The sequence below is a fragment of the Ornithorhynchus anatinus genome, chromosome X1 (assembly GCF_004115215.2).
Source record: "Ornithorhynchus anatinus isolate Pmale09 chromosome X1, mOrnAna1.pri.v4, whole genome shotgun sequence".
Taxonomy (NCBI): domain Eukaryota; kingdom Metazoa; phylum Chordata; class Mammalia; order Monotremata; family Ornithorhynchidae; genus Ornithorhynchus; species Ornithorhynchus anatinus.
The window spans coordinates 25,400,865-25,423,231 of record NC_041749.1 but is presented as its reverse complement, the minus strand read 5'-3'; the positions used below and the strand labels follow the sequence as shown (position 1 = coordinate 25,423,231).

At 49.4% G+C, this 22,367-nt stretch overlaps 2 protein-coding genes across 3 annotated transcripts; one reads left to right on the top strand and one right to left on the bottom strand.

Moving 5' to 3' along the window:
• Positions 1-5,413: 5,413 nt before the first annotated feature.
• On the top strand, positions 5,414-14,315 carry CCNG1 (cyclin G1). Of its 2 annotated transcripts, none has more exons than XM_029051612.2 (7): positions 5,414-5,461; positions 8,365-8,628; positions 9,959-10,212; positions 10,953-11,031; positions 11,117-11,215; positions 11,404-11,594; positions 13,171-14,315. In XM_029051612.2, coding segments are annotated over exons 2-7 (888 nt in total). In that variant the 5' UTR covers positions 5,414-5,461; the 3' UTR covers positions 13,172-14,315. The 2 variants fall into 2 exon arrangements, with proteins under 2 accessions (XP_028907445.1, XP_028907443.1); XM_029051610.2 differs by having other exon boundaries at positions 13,167-14,315.
• A 1,701-nt stretch (positions 14,316-16,016) lies between these two features.
• NUDCD2 (NudC domain containing 2) lies at positions 16,017-21,994 on the bottom strand. The gene is made up of 4 exons (XM_029051032.2): positions 21,768-21,994; positions 17,756-17,804; positions 16,939-17,090; positions 16,017-16,729 (listed from the first exon to the last, which is right to left on the bottom strand). The coding sequence occupies exons 1-4, from the start codon at positions 21,954-21,956 to the stop codon at positions 16,646-16,648; spliced, it is 474 nt and encodes a 157-aa protein (XP_028906865.1). The 5' UTR covers positions 21,957-21,994; the 3' UTR covers positions 16,017-16,645.
• Positions 21,995-22,367: the final 373 nt, after the last annotated feature.

Genomic DNA, 22,367 nt, shown 5'->3' with positions numbered 1-22,367 from the left:
CTGACATTCACAGAATATGGTTTGATTTGGGGTGCCAGATAATTCTCGGAGCTGAATAACCTTACCTACTCCACTGTAGTACAATAACCCTGTTCTGTTCCTTTCCTTAATAGCAGCACGGCTACAAACCACCCTAGCATTTTCCAAACTCTTCTGCTCATGTCCCTGGAAGCAGAAATAATACCTGGTATTGCAGGGTGAATGCTTGAAACACCAAATTCTCACTTTCTCAGATGAATGTTTTTACCCCCTGGGCTATGCGGTTAGATATAATTTTCCCTCGATCCCCATTTCAGTCATTTAGTGTTTCTTGAGTGTAGTAGAGAGAAAGAAAATAATAGTCACAGACTAACGAAGTATGACAGAAAACCGTGTTTACTGGAAAAGCCCGTGAAAGTGGAGGTGGAGTTGTGTTGTGGCCGCAGACGGGGGCCTCTTTCATTCGTATTAAAGTCACGCTGTCGAAGTTGCAGTGAGGCAGTGAACGTGTTTTTAAAAAAGGGTGAAGCCCACTGTACTATATCGTTTGATAATCTCATGTGAACATTTGTGATGTGAATTTCATACTTTCAAAAAAGGGTGAAGCACTTTGTACTACGTCGTTTGATAATCTCTTGTGAACATCGGTGATGTGAATTTCATGCCTAAGAATTAGTCTTTTATTAAGTAAGAGAAAAACAAGCGGAACTTCTTTATCTTGTCACTCTATCAAATCGCTCTTCTCTGTAAAGATGCAGTTGCTGAAAGTGTTGTTGCTCATGTGCAGGGAATGGGTAAAAAGACCAAAGTATCCAGTAGCCCTCTCCTGCGCTGTACATCATTAAATCACTCAATCAGTGGTATCTATAATAATAATGGCACTTGTTAAGTCCTTACGGTGCGGCAAGCGCTGTTTTAAGAAATGGGGTGTGTACAAGACAATCACATGGGACACAGTCCCTGTCCCAAATAGGGCTCGGAGCCTAAGTAGGAGGGAATAGGATTAATCCCCACTTTAAAATGAGGAAACCGAGGCACGGGGAAGTCGTGTAACTTGACCAAGGTCACGCAGCAGACCAGCGACGGAGCCGCAGTTAGAATCCAAGGCCCGCGCTCTTTCCACTAGGCCACACTGCTTCATAGTTATGAAGTGCTTACTGTACTGTATTAAACCCTTGGGAGAGTACAATAAAAACAGAGTGGGTAGACATGTTCCCCGCCCACAAGAAGTTCACAGTCTAGGGATTTAGGCAAACTCTTAAATAAATAAATTATGGATATTAACATTGATGTTTTGGGGCTGAGGGGTGAGAGCAGTATCAAGTGTTTACAGAGTACAGATCCAAGTAGCTAGGTGTCGCGGGACGGGAGGGGAAAAGATGATTTATTTGGAGATGGCCACTTGGAGGAGATGTAATTTTAATGAAACTTGGAAGGTGAAGAGAGTAGGGGTCTGTCCTAAATGAAGGGGGAAGGAGTTGCAGGTCAGAGGGAGGGCGTGGGAACGGGGCAGTGGCAAAATAGATAAAACTGAGACATTAAGTTGGTGTTAGAGGAATGAAGTGTGTGGAATGGGTTGTAGTAGGAAATCAGCGAGGAAAGGTAATAATGTCGGTATTTGTTGAGCGCTTACTACGTGCAGGGCACCGTTCTAAGCGCTGGGGTAGATACAGGGTCATCAGGTTGTCCCACGTGGGGCTCACAGTCTTCATCCCCATTTGACAGATGAGGTGACTGAGGCCCAGACAAGTGAAGTGATTTGCCCACAGTCACCCAGCTGACAAGGGGCAGAGCTGGGATTTGAACCCAGGACCTCTGACTCCCAAGCCCGGTCTCTTTCCACTGAACCACGCCGCACATAGTAAGCGCTTAACAAATGCCATTATTATTATTATTGTTGTCTGGCCTGAATGTATCGTGCTGTAACTTCCTCCCAGGCTTAGCAGAGTGCTCAGCACACAGTAAGCGCCTGAACACCACAATGAGCACTAATATTCTTGTTACCACTATTAGATGCTTCTCAGACTCTCCCGCCCTCCCTGAATATGCTGAACTAAAAGTATAAGGGGAAGTTCACTGAGAACTTTAAAGCCTCCGATAAGGAATTTCTCTTTGATGTGGAGATGGATGGACCACCCCTGGAGGTTCCTGAGGAGTGGGAAATGTGAGCTGATTTAGAAAAATAATTCTTTATCGAAAAATGATGCATTCATTCTATCGTATCTATTGAGCGCTTACTATGTGCAGAGCACTGTACTAAGTGCTTGGAGAGTAAAATACAGCAATAAAGAGAGACAGTCCCTACCCACAGCGGGCTGGATTCATGTAGCAGAGTGAACTAGGGACCAGGAGTTGGGAGAGACAGGGGGAATAGGGAGGAGGTTGATGAAGTAGTCAACGTGGGACGTGATAAGTGCTTAGATAATAATAATAATAATGTTGGTATTTGTTAAGCGCTTACTATGTGCCGAGCACCGTTCTAAGAGTTGGGGTAGATACAGGGTCATCAGGTTGTCCCACGTGAGGGAGGCTCACAGTCTTCATCCCCATTTTACAGATGAGGTCACTGAGGCCCAGAGAAGTTAAGCGACTTGCCCACAGTCACCCAGCTGCCAAGTGGCAGAGCGGGGATTCGAACCCATGACCTTTGACTCCCAAGCCCGGGCTCTTTCCACTGAGCCACGCTGCTGCTCAGATCAGCCTGAGGGTAGTTTAGATGGAGAGGAAAGAGTGGATTTTAGTGATATTGTAAAGGTAGAGCCAACGGGACTTGGAAACAAACAGAACATGTGGGGGGAATGAAAGATCTGAGTAGAGGATAATGCCAAGATTACTTGTGAGACGGGGAAGATAGGGGTGTGGCCTACAGTGATGGGAAAGATTTGGGAAGGATAGAGTTTCCATGGAAAGATAAGGAATTCTGTTTTGGACATATTGAGTTTGAGGTGATGGTGGGAAAGACGGGAGGAAATACGAGACTGCGGGGAAGGAGAAAGATAATAATAATGTTGGTATCTGTTAAGCGCTTCCTACGTGCAGAGCACTGTTCTAAGCACTGGGGTAGACACAGGGGAATCAGGTTGTCCCACGTGAGGGAGGCTCACAGTCTTCAGCCCCATTTTACAGATGAGGGAACCGAGGCCCAGAGAAGCAAAGCGACTTGCCCACAGTCACACAGCTGACAAGTGGCAGACTGGGATTCGAACTCATGACCTCTGACTCCAAAGCCCGTGCTCTTTCCACTGAGCCACGCTGCTTCTATGCTGTCTCTACCCCAGCGCTTAGAACGGTGCTCTGCACAGAGTAAGCGCTTAACAGATACTATTGAATGAATGAAATGTGATTTTAGTAGGACTTTGAAGGTGAAATAAGCAGCGTGGCCTCTCCAAAAGTACCAGCCAGGCCCAGGGGTCCCAAGGACCTGCGTTCCAATCCCGATTCTCCTACACGTCTGTGGTGTGACCTCGGGTGAGTCACTTAACTCTCTGTGCCTTAGTTACCTCATCCGTAAAATGGGGATTAAGACTGTGAGCCGCATATGGCGTGGCTCAGTGGAAAGAACCCGGGCTTGGGAGCCAGAGGTCATGGGTTCGAATCCCAGGCCTACCACTTGGCAGCCGTGTGACTGTGGGTGTCACTTCACTTCTCTGGGCCTCAGTCACCTCCTCTGTAAAATGGGGCTGAAGACTGTGAGCTTCACGTGGGACAACCCGATCACCCTGTATGTCCCCCAGCGCTTAGAACGGTGCTCGGCACATAGTAAGCGCTTAACAAATACCAACATTATTATTATCGTTATAGGGGACATGGGCTCTGTCCAACCTGATTACCTGAGTGTAGGCCAGTGCCTGGCACATAAGTAAGCACTTAACAAATATCAATCATGCATTCATTCAATAGTATTTATTGAGCGCTTACTATGTGCAGAGCACTGTACTAAGCGCTTAACAAATACCAACATTATTATTATCGTTATAGGGGACATGGGCTCTGTCCAACCTGATTACCTGAGTGTAGGCCAGTGCCTGGCACATAAGTAAGCACTTAACAAATATCAATCATGCATTCATTCAATAGTATTTATTGAGCGCTTACTATGTGCAGAGCACTGTACTAAGCGCTTAACAAATACCAACATTATTATTATTATTATTATCGTTATAGGGGACATGGGCTCTGTCCAACCTGATTACCTGAGGGTAGGCCAGTGCCTGGCACATAAGTAAGCACTTAACAAATACTGATCATTCATTCAATAGTATTTATTGAGCGCTTACTATGTGCAGAGCACTGTACTAAGCGCTTGGAATGGATAATTCGGCAACAGAGACAATCCCTGCCCAATGACGGGCTCACAGTCTAAACGACATCAGACAAAAATATTATAACTATTGAATAACTGGCTAATGTAAGTGGCGTGGTGAGTGGCAGGAGCCCGGGCTTGGGAGTCAGAGGTCGTGGGTTCTAATCCCCACCCCGCCACTTGTCTGCAGCGTGACTTCGGGCGAGTCACCTGACTTCCCTGGGCCTCAGTTCCCTCATCTGTAAAATGGGGGTTAAAACTGTGACTCCCACGTGGGAGACTGTGAGCCCGTCGTTGGGCAGGGATCGTCTCTCTCTCTCTCTCTCTCTCTCTCTCTGTTGCTGAATTCTCCTCCGTTCCTAAGCGCTTAGTCCAGTGCTCTGCACACAGTAAGCGCTCAATCATTACGATTGACTGAATAGTAATAATCATGTTGGTATTTGTTAGGCGCTTACTACGTGCAGAGCACTGTTCTAAGCGCTGGGGGAGCTACAGGGGCATCAGCTGGGCCCACGGGAGGCTCCCAGTCTTCAGCCCCATTTTGCAGATGAGGTCACTGAGGCCCAGTGAAGTGACTCGCCCACGGTCGCCCAGCTGACAGGTGGCCGCGGCGGAATTCGAACCCATGGCCTCGGACTCCCCAGCCCGGGCTCTGGCCGCTGAGCCGCGCTGCTCCTCTAGTAAGCGCTCAATAAACAGTATTGAATGAACGAATAAATGCCAGCGTGGTTGGTTATTCTTATAGTTAGGATGGTTCTGGGCCGGATGAATGCCCGGCGGGGCTCGGCGGGGCTCGGCGGGGCTCGGCGGGGCTCGGCGGGGCTCGGCGGGGCTCGGCGGGGCTCGGCGGGGCTCGGCGGGGCTCGGCGGGGCTCGGCGGGGCTCGGCGGGGCTCGGCGGGGCTCGGCGGGGCTCGGCGGGGCTCGGCGGGGCTCGGCGGGGCTCGGCGATCTCCGGAAGGGGCGGGGCCTCCCAGCCCGTGGGGGGAGGGGCCGCGGGCCGGAGGACGGGCGGGAGGCCATGGGCTGCGGCCCACGTCCGTCAGAGCGGCTCGGCCAATCGGCGACGCGGAAGCGGGGAAGGGGCGGGACGGAGGCTCCGCCCCCCCCCCCGGCTATATAAGGGGCCGAGGCGGCGGCGGTGGCGGCGGTTGGACGAGTGCTGTGGGCTGACGGAGAGGTGGGTGGCCACTGGGGCCCTCGTGCTCCCCCTCCCTAACCCCCCTCCCTAACCCCCCTCCCTAACCCCCCTCCCTAACCCCCACCCCTCCCTCCTTGCCCCCTCCCTCCCTGCCCCCTTCCTCCCTCTCCGTCCCTCCCTCCCCTCCGTCCCTTCCTCTCTCCCTCCCCCCCTTCCTCCTCTCCTTCTCTCCTCCCCCCCCTTCCTCCTCTCCTTCTCTCCCTCCCCTCCTTCTCTCCCTCCCCTCCTTTCTCTCCCTCCCCCCCTCCCTCCCCTCTTTCTCTCCTCCCCTCTTTCTCTCCCTCCCCTCTTTCTCTCCCTCCCTCTTTCTCTCCCTCCCCTCCTTTCTCTTCCTCCCCTCCTTTCTCTTCCTCCCTCCTTTCTCTCCTCCCTCTCCCTCCCCTCCTTCTCTCCCTCCCCTCCTTCTCTCCCTCCCCTCCTTTCTCTCCCTCCCTCTCCTTCCCCCCCTCCTTCTCTCCCTCCCTCTCCCTCCCCCCCTCCTTCTCTCCCTCCCCCCCCCCTCCTTCTCTCCCTCCCCTCCTTCTCTCCCTCCCCCCCTCCCCTCCTTCTCTCCCTCCCCCCTCCCTCCCCTCCTTTCTCTCCCTCCCCTCCTTCTCTCCCTCCCCTCCTTCTCTCCCTCCCCTCTTTCTCTCCCTCCCCTCTTTCTCTCCCTCCCTCTCCCTCCCTCCCCTCTCTCCCTCCTTCTCTCCCTCCCCTCCTTTCTCTCCCTCTTCCCTCTCCCTCCCTCGCCGAGCCGAGCGCAGAGCCGGTCCGACTGACTAGCCCGGGCATGCCAGGCCCGTCCCCGTCCCCGTCCCCGCCCCCGCCCCCCCTCGCCTCCTCACCCTTCATTCAGTCATTCATTCAGTCATTCATTCAATCAGTGGTCTCCGTTGAGCGCTGCCAGTGTGCAGAGCCCGGGACTAAGCGCTGGGAAAGCACAGGCAGCAGCGGGAGGGAGAAGAGGAGGAGAAGAGGAGGAGAAGGAGGGCTTGTGTGTGTGTGTGTGTGTGTGTGTGTGTGTGTAGGGGGCTGGGGGGGGCGCCCAATTCGAGGGTCAGCTGAAGAAGGTGCAGGGTCGGGCCGGCCCCCTTTGCCCTCTCCCCCCTTTGCCCTCTCCCCCCTCTGCCCTCTCCCCCCTCCTCCCTTCTCCACCCCGCTTCTAAGGAGATCGACTCCCGGGGCTGGGAGTCAGACCGAGGTCACGGGTTCGAATCCCGGCCCTGCCCCTTGGCCGCTGGGTGACCGTGGGCGAGTCACTTCCCTTCTCTGGGCCTCGGTGACCTCATCTGGAAAATCGGGGAGGGAGGCTGGGAGCCTCCCCGGGGGACCCACCCGATGACCCTGCATCTCCCCCGGCGCTGAGAACGGTGCCCTGCACAGAGGAAGCGCTCGGCAGATACCAACATGATCAGTTAGGGCCCAGTTGGGAGAAGCAGCGTGGCTCCGTGGAAGGAACCGGGGCTTGGGAGTCCGAGGTCATGGGTTCGAATCCCGCTTCTGCCCCTTGTCAGCTGTGTGACTGTGGGCACGTCACTTCACTTCTCCGTGCCTCGGTTCCCTCATCTGTCAAATGGGCATTAAGACTGGGAGCCTCACGTGGGACAACCTGATTCCCCTGTATCCACCCCGGCGCTTAGAACAGTGCTTTGCACATAGTAAGCGCTTAATAAAATACCAACATTATTATTATTATTATTACTACTTCCCAAGCGCTCAGTGCGGTGTTCTGCGCACTGTAAATACGACGGGACTGAATTTATGATGTCTCCCCCCCGCCCCCCAGACATTGAGGTCGTTGTGGGCGGGGATTGCCGCTCTTTAGTGACGGATTGGACTTGCCCAAGCGCCTAGTCCAGTGCTCTGCACACAGTAAGCGCTCACTAAATACGATTGGAATAAATGAATGAAGTCCGTCTCCCCTCCTCCCCCCCCAGACCCTGAGCCCGTCGTTGGGTGGGGATTGTCTCTACCTGTTGCCGAATTGTACTTTCCAAGCGCTTAGTCCAGTGCTCTGCACACAGGAAGCACTCAATAAATACCACTGAAATGAAGGATGTCTCTCCCTGCCCCCCGCCAGACTGGGAGACTGTTGTTGGGTGGGAATTGCTCTATTGGTTGCCAAGTTGTACTTTCCAAGCGCTTAGTCCAGTGCTCTGCACCCCGTAAGCGCTCAGTAAATACGATTGAATGGATGATGTCGGTCTCCCCCCGGCCCCCTAGGCCGTGAGGTCGTTGTGGGCTGGCATTGCCACTCTTTATTGATGGATTCTGCTTAGTCCCAAGCGCTTAGTGAGCGCTTAATAGATATGGTTGAATGAATGAATGAATGAACAAAAAAGCCCTCGTGCCCGGTTGCCCTCGCCCCGCCCACAGGTTTTGCCCGTCCTCGCCCGTCGGGCCCAGGTGAAAGAAGAAAGAATGACGCCCGTCTCCCCCCAGACAAACCGTGAGCCCGTCGTTGGGTGGGGATTGTCTCTCTCTGTTGCCGAATTGTGCTTTCCAAGCTCCCAGTCTAGTGCTCTGCACACAGTCAGCGCTCAATAAATACGATCGAACCAATGAATGAAGGCCCGCTACTAGGGCCGGGCGCCCCGACCGATGTTTCTCCGCGTTTTGCTCTATTTAATGATGTTAGTATTTGTTAAGGGCTTACTATGGGCAGAGCCCTGTTCTAAGCGCTGGGGTAGACACAGGGGAATCAGGTTGGCCCACCTGGGGCTCACAGTCTTAACCCCCCATTTTACAGAGGAGGGAACTGAGGCCCAGAGAAGTGAAGTGACTCGCCCACAGTCACACAGCTGACAGGTGGCAGAGCCGGGATTCGAACCCATGACCTCTGACTCCAAAACCCGGGCTCTTTCCACCGAGCCACGCTGCTTCTCTGTCTCTTCTATTTATAGATGATAGAGGCGCCCGGCACGACCGAGGCTGGGAAACTGCTCCGCCAGCTGAATGTCCTCCTGGAACAGGAGTCGCGGGGTCAGCCCAAGGTCTGCGGCCTGAGACTGATGGAGGCCGCTCACGATAACGGCCTCCGGATGACCGCGCGGCTCCGGGACTTTGAAGTGAAAGACCTCCTCACTTTAACCCAGTTCTTCGGCTTCGACGGCGAGACGTTCTCTCTGGCCGTGAACCTCCTGGACAGGTTTCTGTCAAAGATGAAGGTACGTCGTGAAGCCCGTCGTGCCGGGGCTCGTGTCGCTTGGCCGGGACGACTCGAAGTCGGACCGTTTCGAGAGTCCGGCCTCTAGGGATTTATTTTAAAGTCCGTCTCCGCCCCTAAAACGTAAGCTTGGGGGTCACGCCGTCGGCCCTCGGGAAATTCGACCGAATCGAGTGAATGAATAGAGGTCACGTCGGCCCCATTCTCTCGTTCCCGCCCAAGCGCTTTGTGCGGTCCCCGGCACGCCGTTGATTGATCCGGGAAGGTGATATTGATAAAAGCCGACAGCCTTTAGTTGCAGCACCACGTCTCTCTGTCGAGTTTATTCCTAGTTATATTGTGATAATGGTGCGCCCTCGTTAATTCTACCTAATGGGCAGGTTTAGCTTTTTCATACTCCCTCTCCTGTCGAGTTGCAGAATGGAGAGGCCTTTCGAAAGCAGCTTGTTAATGCCTTCTTCACATTAAAACGGAGTGGAATTCGACCTTGAAGGTTTTGAAGGCCTTCTGTTAGTACTTTAAGTATCTCAGGAGTTTTAGTTAGGAAGAAGTGACCGTCAGGGGAAATCCCTCCGCTATCCCTTTTGTAACGCTTTAGCTGTTTCATGACACTGCTCGGGCCCTAACTACCTTCCCAGACATCGTTAGTTGTACTTAATGGGCAAGTTTAGCTTTTTCATACTCCCTCTCCTATCAGATTGCAGAGTGGAGAGGCCTTTCAAAAGCAGCTTGTTAATGCCTTCCTAATATTAAAATGGAATGAAATTAGATTTTTAAGGGCTTCTATTAGTGCTTTAAGTATCTCAGGAGTTTTAGTTAGGAAGAAGTGACCGTTTGGGGTATCTCACTGAATCCCTCTGATTTCCCTTTGTACGCTTTAGCTGTTTCATGACACTGCTCGGGCCCTAGCTACCTTCCCAGACATCGTTAATTCTACTTAATGGGCAAGTTTAGCTGTTTCCTACTCCCTCTCCTATCAGGTCGCAGAATGGAGAGGCCTTTCGAAAGCATCTTATTAATGCCTTCTTAATATTAACATGGAATGAAATTAGACTTTTAAGGCCTTTTATTAGTACTTTAAGTATCTCAGGAGTTTTAGTTAGGAAGAAGTGGCGTTAGGGGTATCTCACTGGATCCCTCCGATTTCCCTTTGTACCCTTTAGCCGTGTCGTTACACTGCTCGGGCCCTAACTACTTTCCCAGACCCCGTGCAGTCCACGTACAAAAATCAGTGCTCTCTGTACAAGGGGAGAAGGGTGCTGCTATGCAAGGTAGAGAGGTGATTTCCTTATCGTGAGCGATGCCTGTTTTTTTTTTTTTTTTTTTTGGAGGTTCAACCTAAACATCTTGGGTGTGTTGGATTGAGCTGTTTCTATCTGGCTGTAAAGTCAACACAAGAGGAGAGAAATGTCCCACTAGCCTCTGACTTAATCCGAATAAGCCAATATAAATTCACCGTTTCTGACCTGATGAGGATGGAGAAGATCGTACTGGAGAAGGTGTGTTGGAAGATCAAAGCTACTACAGCTTTCCAGTTGCTCCAACTCTATTATTCACTCATTCATGAGAATTTACCCCAGGAAAGGTAGGTGATCTTTATTATTGTGACAATTGAGGGGGCTAAAACTGAATTTTCCTGGTTTTAGCTTTTCCCGTAACTGGTTTGAATTCTTTAGTAATCATTTATTTTGGCATAAGTAGATGGCCACAGGCACGAGCACGGGGTACAGATGTGCAAAAGATTTTCTCCGAGACTCACTCAGGGATGTGGTCTCACCCCGTGACCGTTATCTTCGAACCTCAGTGGCATTAACCAAACATCCCTAGTAAAAATGATTTCAACCTTCTTCCCGTAGCCCTGTGCTGCGAAAGCTCGAGTAACGTTGGTGTGTAGATTGGGGTTAGGGAAGTGCAGGTAGTTGTGTATATCAAAGTTTTTGGGCGCGGACTAAGTAGCTCACGGAGCGCCCGCTTAATACCTTTAACAAATCTTGGAAGTTGAAGCTTGGGAGAGCAGCATTTCCAAGAATACAAAGAGGATAGTTTGCCGGCAGCTGTAATACGAAGCTCCTTCATTTCAACACTTTTAGGTACTATTAATAAAGCACCATATGTTATCCGCTTTGAGTCGGAAATTCTAAACCAAGACCGTAGTAACTCTTGAGGGGAAGAATGTAGTAAATTAAAAAATTCATTTCTCTTCTAGACCGGTAGGGGTGAGATGTGCCTAATGCTTTGTCTTAAGAAAAGGACTTAATGGCATTTTTCCAAAATTTTGAAGAGCTCGGAAACTTGTTTGGTTTTCTGTTTTTTTTTTTTTTTTAGGAGAAAGAATCTTATTTTTGAGAGACTGGAAGCCCAACTTAAAGCGTGCCATTGCAGGATCGTGTTTTCTAAAGCTAAGGTAAATATTTTCGGTATCAACTTATAAAAGTTTATACTGATTTTTGACATTGTGAAATTTATGGCAAAACTTTACTTCTCCTCAGCCTTCTGTGTTGGCACTGTCTATAATTGCTTTGGAGATTCAAGCCCAAAAAATTCTGGAATTAACAGAAACTATAGAGGCTCTTCAAAAGCATTCCAAGGTATGTCGGCAGGTATCAGATTAAATTATTTTAATATCTGTAAACGGACCGTATCGTTCGTCTTCGATCGGATAGGTTGCCTGAGCTTATTTTTCCCCGTCCCGTGGAAAAATGCAGCAGTGAAATCCGATGTAGGCTTAGTTGTGTTTCTACCTTAATTTTCTTTTTTCACTTGTCACCTAACCTAGATAAATGCCAGAGATCTGACCTTCTGGCAAGAACTCGTCACAAAGTGCCTCGCAGAGTATTCTTCCAACAAATGTTCCCAACCAAACGGTCACAGGTTGAAATGGATCGTGTCTGGACGTACGGCCCGGCAATTAAAGCACAGCTATTACAAAATAGCACATCTTCCGACGATTCCTGAGACTGGGCTCTAGTAAGTAATTTGAGTTTCAAATTAGTGAAATGGTGTGGCCGACCATTAAGCATTGTCGATTAAGAATGAGAAGCAGCTTGACTCAGCGGAAAGAGCCCGGGCTGGGGAGTCAGAGGTCATGGGTTCGAATCCCGGCTCCGCCACCGGTCAGCTGGGTGACCTTGGGCAAGTCACTTCACTTCTCTGGGCCTCAGTGACCCCATCTGTAAAATGGGGATGAAGACTGTGAGCCCTATGTGGGACAACCCGACGACCTGCTTAGAAGAGTGCTTGGCACATAGTAAGCACTTACCAAATACCAACATCATTATTATTATTATTATTATTAAGAAGATTTAAAAAAATCTGAGAATTTAAAATGCTTCATGGTGAGGAGAGAAAACGGTGATTACTACACTTGTCAGACCAAGCCTGAGCCTAGAAAGGGGACCTCTACCTGGCATTTCTCTTGGCTGACTCTGGCTCAAAGGAGAGAGCAGCAGAAGCGGCGTGGCTCGGTGGAAAGAACCCGGGCTTGGGAGCCGCAGGTCGTGGGTTCTAATCCCGACCCTGCCACTTGTCTGCTGTGTGACTGTGGGCAAGTCACTTCACTTCTCTGGGCCTCAGTCACCTCGTCCGTCAGATGAGGATTGAGACCGGGAGCCCCACCTGGGACAGGGACTGTGTCCAATCTGATGACCTCGTGTCTAGTCCGGCGCTCAGAACAGTGCTTGGCACACAGTAAGCGCTTAACAAATACCGTAATTATTAGGACAAGCCTCCCTGTCCAACATGGGGCTTGCAGTCTTAATCCCCATTTTACTGATGAGGTAACTGAGGCGCAGAGAAGTGACTTGCCCAAGGTCAGCCGGCGGACAAGCGGTAGAGCTGGAATTAGAACCCAAGTCCTCTGACTTCCAAGCCCGTGCTCTTTCCACTAGGCCGTGCCACTTGTAACCTGCTGACCTTCCCGCCTTCTGGCTCTCTCCACTCCAGCCCGTACTGCACTGGGACTTCTCTAAACCCCCATCGTCCCTACTCCGTACCCCTTCTGTGTCACCCACACACTTGAATTTGTACCTTTTAAGCACTTAATATTCACCCCACCCTCTCCCAAGTACTTATGTACACACCTATATAGTGTGTGTGTGTATATATATATATATATATATATATACATGCACATATGTATATGCGTGTACACCATGATTTATTTTAATGTCTGTCATCCCCCTCTAGGCTACAGGCTCGTTTTGGGCAGGGAGCGTGTCTTATAACTCTGTTGTATTGTACTCTCCCAAGCACTTAGTACAGTGTACTGCACACACAGTAAGCGCTCTAAATACCGTAACATCAGTGCGGGGCGTGGTGGGGAACCATGGGTCAAATCACGGGTCTCTTTTAGAGCCTATGGATTAGACTGTGTATTAATACAGGTCATTTAGTTGCAGCTTGTCATTGTTTTGCAGTCTGCCTGCATTCCATAAAATTAAACTCTATGCAGCCTTCTCAACATCACCGTTCCACCGTCAGTTGCTAGCTTAGACAAGTGTTTACTTATGGAAAATTTACAACCGCTGTTTCTCTGTTCAGATAGGTTTACTAGCGAAGAAGGATTCAACTTGCGGAAGACTCGCTACCCGAACCGAGCTGTGAACTTCGCCGAGAGGGCATTTAAGCTGTGAAGCCTGACGCGTAGCAACGAGTTTAGCACTGAAGTTCAGACTAGTTACTGCTATTATAGTCTGTTGTGAGGATGACCCTTTTTGAAGCAAGTGTGTGACTAAATCATAATATGAAACTTAGATACATTTACATGGGTTTCGAGATACTAAGAAGAAAGACTCGGGTTCAAGTTGACGTTTCCAGAACCAAAACTATACGGCTTTATAGTTCATTTGGGTCAGTACGATGAGCTTTGGTGATGTTGAAAGCAACAGGGCCTATTGAATTGTAAAAACTAAATAATCTTGAGTCTTCTGATAGAAGGTCCTCAAAACATAGGTCACCAAACAATGCAACATGCACTTTAGTACGGCTGTGACTGCTACATTTCAAAACTGGATAAACTACCTTCAGAGAATTTATGGTAGATAATTTGAAGAGTAGAAAGTATATTTTTGGGGGGGAGTTCCCCTAGTGCTTGGAATGATTCTGAACCAGCTTAAACAGAATTTGAAGTACTCCGACTTACTGCCTAAATAAACTATCTTCCTGAACGAGTGATTTTTATGTTCCTTATACAGAATTTTATACAGAATGATGTTTTATTACATTCTGTAGAAAAAGGGAATTTTCACTGCACCATCCAATCTTCTGAATTGTGGATGCCCCTAACTTCAGCTGGGTCATCTGAGATCTTCTGTATAAAAAGCACAATCTTTTGGAAACTTCAGCTTTGCATTGCCAATGTGAATTCAGACCCAGTGTTAAATAAGATGCCTTAAGTTGTGCTTGAGAACACTCCAGAAGTTGTTGTTCTTTTATGAAACCATTTGGCTTCTAGAATCATATTCATCTTATAGCCCAAATATCGCGCTCCAGTGGTGTGAAAGTGCTTCAGCTTTAAAAAGAAAGTAGACAAGTAGAGTATTGCTGGAGAGACACTGTGCCACTCAAAAGTTAAAAGAAGCAGAGGGCAGGACTTCCTTTCTGTAATTTCCTACGATGAAAAAATGCAATCTACAAATTCACTTATGCAATCTCTGGAGTATTTAGTATATCAGTAGTGTGTCGTCTCATCTAAACAAATTGTGAAAGTGGGAGACCCTTCCTCAGTGCAATTTATTACATTACGCCGTGATGGGTATAAGAAGTTCAAATTCCTTTTGATATTATGGCACTACAAGCTAATTCCATTTTTCTAGAGCACCTGTTCTCAAATGTGATTTTTTTCAAGACGTAGGCCGCAGGGTTACCTGTGGTGTTCTCTGTCTTGGGAGCAAAAGTGCTACATACAGTTTATTAAAAGGCTCCCCACTTTGGGGCAGCTGAAGAACAGCTTATAGCGCCGCAGAAGAATTGCTCCCCGGCTTCTCAGAGAGATTCTTTCCAGAATGAGTGGGATTGACCTATACTTCCTTTTCCGGACAAACCAAAGACGACATCTTGTCGATTGTGCTTAGTTTTGTAAGGGGTTCTTTGCAGATATTTTTCAATTCACCAAAATACCTGATTTTTTAAGATGCCTAAATATCGAGGTTTTCCAGCTGGCAGAAGGGGCTGTTATCGTGCCATTATGCATTTCTGGTAGGAACTGTCCTTTCAATAAAGCTTTTGATAAGCTACTGGTGTTTGATTTTTGTGAGAGGTACACATAGAGTGAGGTGGGCATCTGTTAAGCGCTCTGTGCAGAGCACTGTTCAGAGCGCTGGGGTAGATACAGGGTGATCAGGTTGTCCCACAGTTATCCCCATTTTACAGATGAGGTCACTAAGGCACAGAGATGTGAAGTGACTTGTCCACAGTCACACAGCTGACAAGGAGCAGAGAGGGGATTCGAACCCATGACCTTCGACTCCCAAGGCCGAGCTCTTTTCACTGAGCCACACTGCTTCTCTATGGACTGCATCCCCTCTACCTTCCAAGTGCCTTTTTATTCATTTATTCAATCATGTTTGAGTGCTTACTAGGTGCAGGGCACAGCAGTTTGAGGGAAAGAAGGGTCATACAGATTCATGTTTTGTTTCAAATGCATGGAAAAACAGCATGGGGGAAGGTTTGTGACTTTTTTTTTCCCCTCAAAAAAGGCAGTAGTTGCTTAAGGGAAATTTTTTCCACTCCTTACTGACACAGCTTACGGGTCATTTGCTATTAAATTGTATTAAAAGAAATCTATATCTTGTTCCCTTCTTTCTGCGGGTTAGGGGAGATTAATACTCTAATTCTAACTCAAGGCTTCTCGGATCGGTTCCCCTCTGGGGATAACCAGACCCATCAGAGAGGTTAGGCTCATTTTCACTTTTGATTCTATACTTCACCTTATATTAAAATATCTCTGTTCACTCAGAGGTGAAAAAGCAATGTTAGTGATTTCACTGTTTTTTCTATTTTAAATTATCCAAATGACCTGTGGTCTATCCCACAGGTCTTCCATCCTACCCCATCTTCCCAAATGTACACTCAGCTTGACAAAAGCTTTGATGCTTGAATATGCAAAATAAACTAAGAAAACTGAGAATCTCTGAAAGCATGATTTAAACAACTTTGGGGATTCAGATTTTTTTTTTAGATGTAAAGCAGTGGTGATGTATGGGCAACCTTTTAATTGGTTACAAAATTTCATCTTGGATGTATTTCTCGATTACTGCTGCCCCAAAAATATAGAACAGCTGAAGAAAATCAACAAAATATTCCTTTTTGATATCGACAGTCTTTCAGAATCGACTAGGAAATCACATTTTCCTTCAAAGCGCTCAATAAATACGATTGAAGGAATTTTCCTTATTCTATTATAGTTTTAATTTACCAATCCTGGAAAGCAAACAGTAAATGCATTTCCTTCAGTCCTTGTTTTCTTGAAATGAACTCTACGGAATCCCATCCCGTGAAAATCACTGCTCTCCGATGGAACTAATTTTATTCCAGTATATGAACATCTTAGATCTATCTCAATAATATTTTGTCCAGGAATGATGAGTCTTTTTCACCCACTCTATGCCCATTTGCCCCTGAACACTTCCATCTTTTCCAATTGTTGCCGGATGGAGTCTCCAGTTAAAACAACAGAAGAGTCTTGGTCCAGTCATGATTTCGGGGCTGCCAAGTTCAAAAATCTTTGCTTCGATCAGATACAACTATCTTTATTAAGCATCGGACCTCACTGATATACTGGATTTTTTGCTACCTAAAGATTATTTACAGGCAATATTTACTTGAAACTACACTCTCGTACAGAGACACATGAAAGAAAACCATCCTTGTAGTCGTCTCCCACTGCACGGAGGTGCTCATCTGCTTCTTCCCAAACCACGCTGTGCTGACTCTAGACAGGCTGTCCTGATTCTGCCGTCGTATTCTGGTTGAAATGTGCACTGAAAACGAGTATTCCAGCTATAAAACTTCAACAGTTTTTATTTTCCAAGACTGGAAAAGTCCGGGCCTCCTTTGCTGTAGTTTCCTGAGATTTCTGCTCCACTGAAGTCAAAACCAGGATTCTAGATGGAAAGGAGAGGTTTATGAACTCCACGGTGAGCGGAATTTTACCAAGTACTCCAAGCTATCAAACCTAACTCATATAAAGCAATTTCGTACCAATTTCGATCAGCGCTCGTTCCTCCCAGAGGCCCCGCTTTTCCAAAGACTGCAGCGACCTCTGTGCGTTTGTGCCCCAAATTTCTATTTTGATTAAACTCTTCTGACTTACCTCATTTTGGAATCTTTCCAGCGTAAGTTTCTTCTGCATCTGGTCCTGAACCCAAGGATCAGCCACATACTCGTTCTCTAACAGGGAACTCCAACAGTTTCCAGCATCTCTCTTGGTCTTGGTGAGAACGATGCGCACCATTTTTCTGTCCTCTAAAACAAAAACAGAGTTAATACGCCTCGGCTTAGAAAGGAGCCTCCTGTTTCTCAATTGCCAGGCCACCTGTGACAGTTTCTCTGGATCAATTTCAGCTCCCGCATCTTTAGTCAAAGCCAGTCACTGAGGATGAAGATAGTAAATAACGTCGGTCGAGAAACCTAGGCATTTTCAAAGAACGTTTCCGATCATCACCCGTGACTTCTCACGAATTCACTCTGGAAGTCAGCTTTTGGTTATTCGGTTAAAAGTCGGCTTTATGTAGCAAACTTTAATTTTTGAAGTTCCCCGGCTTGTAAACTGGCACAACGCTCGGAGTCTATAAGATCAGAGTTGTTCAAGAGTCGCAATTTTATATTAGGTGTGGAATTAACGTGGATCTTTACGGCAACCTATACGTGCACATTTATGTTATGGCGGGTGCTAAAACTGATGCGCAGCTATTACGGTTACATATACATCTTGCAGTTCTCGAAAAATGATTTTTTAAATTTCAAAAAAATCATCATCATCAGTCTACAGGTTTAAAATGTGATCAGTGAAAACAAATGATGCGAGCCCCCAATTTTTTTGTAAGAAAGAGAAGGCGCTTTTCATCAAGACATTTTGGAAAAAGCAAGCGGAATTCAGGTTTTCAAACTTAGCAAATAAATAATTTTACCTAATGTCCACGTTCCCTCATCCGCTATTGTAGAATCGAAGAGCTTACCCTGAAAAGAAACAAAGGTTTCCATTTAGTATGTTAATTTAAAAAAAGCCTACACTTTAATACAAAGCTAACTGTTTACATATCGGGTTTTGCTTTCCCTGGCTTTATACAGGTGTATCCAGTTTATTGCAGGCTCCCGGCTTAATGAACTGACATGTATTTCAATAAGGAAAAGTAAATCTTGAGGAGTAACCTCCCTTCTAGTTAAATGGAGGGTGCTAAAGAATCCTTCTAGTGTTTTAACGGTTTATTGTTGTATTGCTCCTGATGGATCTGGCGCCAGCCTCTCTCCCACCTATATTTACTGATTGACCATCATTCATTCATTCAATAGTATTTATTGAGCGCTTACTATGTGCAGAGCACCGTACTAAGCGCTTGGAACGGACAAGTCGGCAAGGGATAGAGACCTTCCCTGCCCACTGACGGGCTCCCTGTCTAATCGGGGGGGAGACAGGCGGACAAAGAACAAGACAACTTAATCCACTGTCAGCCCCCCCAGGACAAAATCAATGTCGAATTTCCACTTCTCTTTTCCGGTGCTCGGTACCGGGCTCCGCAACTAGGAAGCGCTTCAGAAATACGGTTCCTACTGCTGCTGCTGCGACTCCAGTCTGACTGCTGGGAAACAAACGGTGGCTCCAGCCTTCGGCAAACCCGCCCGCACCTCCGCGCCGTCATAAATCCGATCCAAACAGGAAGACGGGTGAACCGCAGTAACAGCGGGATTACTACTGATGTTGGATCTGAGGTCATAGCCCCAATATATGAACATCTGATGGGAACATAAAACCATTCTGATGATCAGAGAAGCCGCGTGGCTCAGTGGAAAGAGCCCGGGCTTGGGCGTCAGAGGTCATGGGTTCGAATCCCCGCTCTGCCACTTGTCAGCTGGGTGACTGTGGGCAAGTCACTGCACTTCTCTGGGCCTCAGTTCCGTTCCCTCTTTGGGAAAATGGGGATTATGACTGTGAGCTTCACGGGGGACAAGCTGATGACCCTGTATCTCCCCCAGCGCTTAGAATAGTGCTCTGCACAAAGTAAGCGCTTAACAAATACCCACATGATTACTATTATCTTCATTTGATTCCAGCTCCACCACTTGCCTGCTGTGTGATCCTGGACAAGCACACGGTTTCTGGGTTTCATTTTTTCTCATCTGTAAATCCAACTCCTGTCTAGGACTAGATGTCATTCATTCAATCGTATTTATTGAGGGCTTACCGTGTGCAGAGCACTCGACTAAGCGCTTGGAATGGACAATTTGGCAAGACCGTGGGTCCCAACGCGGGACAGGGAGTGAGTCCAACCCGATCAACTTGGTTGCCGAATTGTCCGTTCCAAGCGCTTAGTCCAGTGCTCTGCACACAGTAAGCGCTCAATAAATACGACTGAATGAATGAATCAATCTACGCCAGCGCTTAGTTCGGTGCCCGGCACACAGTAAAGCGCTTTAACATAAATCACCGAAAACCTCGGTCTACAAGCCGCCGCGATAAAAGGATCGCCTCGGCCCGAGTATCTGCAAGTCAATCGATCGTATTTCCCGCGCGCACTGCACTGTGCTAAAACCTCTGTAGAGTATAATAGATCAGAGTGGGTAACCATATAAGCACTTAGTAAACACCCGAGATCTCTGCCTTCTGGGCCCTCGTGATGCCGAGGGAAGGGCAGCGTGTTCAGATGATCCGGATTTTTCTTTTTACTCAAGACTCTACAGTTGATTATTATTTGCATTCTGGTGGACTTTAAGGCATTTATGTGGAAACCTGGTGACAGAAGATGTGTGTGTGCGTGAGATGAATCTTTCTAATAGCTGTTTGTTGATGACGGGTGCTTCGTAAATTGTTTTGATGAGCGTTTTATCAAGAGCATTCTGCAGCCATGTAAGTGCCCGGACCATTTATCGCTTAGCGTGAATTGGAGGCTCCTGTTTTTCCTGATTAAGTTTCCAAATAATAGTAATAATTGCCGTATTAGGCTCTAACCACGTGCCACGCACCGTACTAAGTGCTGGGGTCGATAAAAGAAAATCAGGTGGGACACAGTCCCAGTCCCACCTAGGACAGATACCAAAATACCAACATTATTATTCGAGTAGACTGTCAGCCCATCGAGGGGCAGGGATAGAGACCGTCTATGATGAGAATAATAATAGTAATTATAGCATTTGGTAAGCGCTTACTATGCACTGTTCTAAGCGCCGGAGGGGATACAAGGTGATGAGGTCGTCCCACGTGGGGCTCACAGTCTTCATCCCCATTTTACAGATGAGGGGACTGAGGCCCAGAGAAGTGAAGTGACTTGCCAATAATAATGATGTTGGTATTTTTTTAAGCGCTTACTCTGTGCCAAGCACCGTTCTAAGCGCTGGGGGAGACACAAGGTCATCAGGTCGTCCTACATAGGGCTCACAGTCTTCATCCCCGTTTTACAAGGAGGGAACTGAGGCCCAGAGAAGTTAATAATAATAATAATCATTATGGTTTTTGTTGCGCGCTTATTACGTACCAAGCACTGTTCTAAGCGCTGGGGGAGATACAAGGTAACCAGGTCGTCCCACGTGGGGCTCCCAGTCTTCATCTCCATTTTACAGATGAGGGAACTGAGGCACAGAGAAGTTAATAGTAATCATTATGGTTTTTGTTAGGCGCTTATTATGTACCGAGCACTGTTCTAAGCGCTGGATACTAATAACGGCGGTACTTGTGAGGTGCCCGCTATGTGCCGGGCCCCGGAATAACAACGTTGGTATTTGTTAAGCGCTTACTCTGTGCCAAGCACTGTTCTAAGCGCCGGGGGAGATAGGGGGTCATCGGGTTGTCCCACGTGAGGCTCCCAGTCTTCATCCCCATTTGACAGAGGAAGGAACTGAGGCCCAGTGAAGTGACTCGCCCATGGTCACCCAGCTGACGAGTGGCAGAGGCGGGATTCGAACCCATGACCTCGGACTCCTAAGCCCGGGCTCTTTCCGCTGAGCCACGCTGCTTCTCTGGGGGAGGACGGAGGGGGGATGGTGGGGGGGGGGGGAGGATGATGGAGGAAGGATGAGGGGATGGAGGGGGATGAAGGAGATGATGCGGGGGATGGTGGGGGGGGGGGGGGGGATGAAGGAGATGATGGGGGGGGGATGGTAGGAGGAGGATGATGGGGGGGATGATAAGAGGATGATGGAGAGGGGATGAGGGAATGGAGGAGGATGAAGGAGATGATGTGGGGGATGATGGGGGGGGGATGTCGGGGGGGGGTGATGAAGATGATGGGGGGGGATGGTAGGAGGAGGATGATGGGGGGGATGATAAGAGGATGATGGAGAGGGGATGAGGGAATGGAGGAGGATGAAGGAGATGATGTGGGGGATGATGGGGGGGGATGTCGGGGGGGGGGGTGATGAAGATGATGGGGGGGGGATGGTAGGAGGAGGATGATGGGGGGGATGATAAGAGGATGATGGAGAGGGGATGAGGGAATGGAGGAGGATGAAGGAGATGATGTGGGGGATGATGGGGGGGGGGTTGACGGGGGGGGGGGTGATGAAGATGATGGGGGGGGATGATGGGGGGGAGGGAGGGATGATGGGGGGATGGAGGGGGATGATGAGGATGATCGGGGGGATGATAGGGGGATGATGGAGGGGGGATGATTGATGGAGGGGGGATGATGGGGGGATGACAGGAGGATAATGGGTGGGATGATAAGAGGATGATGGAGGGGGGATGAGGGAATGGAGGAGGATGAAGGAGATGATGTGGGGGATGATGGGGGGGTGATGAAGATGATGGGGGGGTGATGGGGGGATGGAGAGGGAATAGGGGGGATGAGGAGGATGATCAGGGGAATGATGGGGGGAGGATGGAGGAGAATGATGGAGGGATGATGGGGGGTGACGAAGATGATGGGGACGATGGGGGAGGCGGGTGTGGTCTGTGGGGGCGTGCGGGGGGAGCGGCGCGGCCCCCGCTACCTGGAGGATGTGGCGGCCGTTGAGGCGCAGCGCCAGGTGTCGGCTGTGCAGGCCGCAGCGGATGTCCTGCGCGCGGGTGCCCGGCGGGACCCGCACCTCGACGACCACCTCGTCCAGGGTCTGGTACCAGCGGCCCCACGGCGTCCCGCACCACACCACCCCGCTGCGCTCCTCGAAGCTGCCCGACATGGCGCCCGGACCCCCGGACCCCCCGGACCCCCGGACCGCCCTCCCGCGCAGGCGCACGCGAACCCCCCGCCCCCTTCCCCCAGCCGCGCAGGCGCCCGCGCAGGCGCCCGCCCGCCCCCTCCCTCGGGCCACGACGGGCGGCGCACGCGCCCACTCACCCTCTCCTGGCGGCGCAGGCGCCCACCCGCTCTCCTGGCGGAAGCCGGCTTCACCCCCGGCCGGAAACGGGGGGCGCCGGGGCCCCAGCGCCAGGACCCCCGGGCCCGGCCGCCTCGGGAGAGAGGAGGAAAGCCGGCGCCGCCGTTTACGACGCGCTCGCCGGGGGCGGAGGGCCGGAAAGAGCCAGAAAACGGGGCCTCCGGGGGACGGGGGCCGGGCCCCCCGGACGTCACTTCCGGCGCTCGCTTGCGG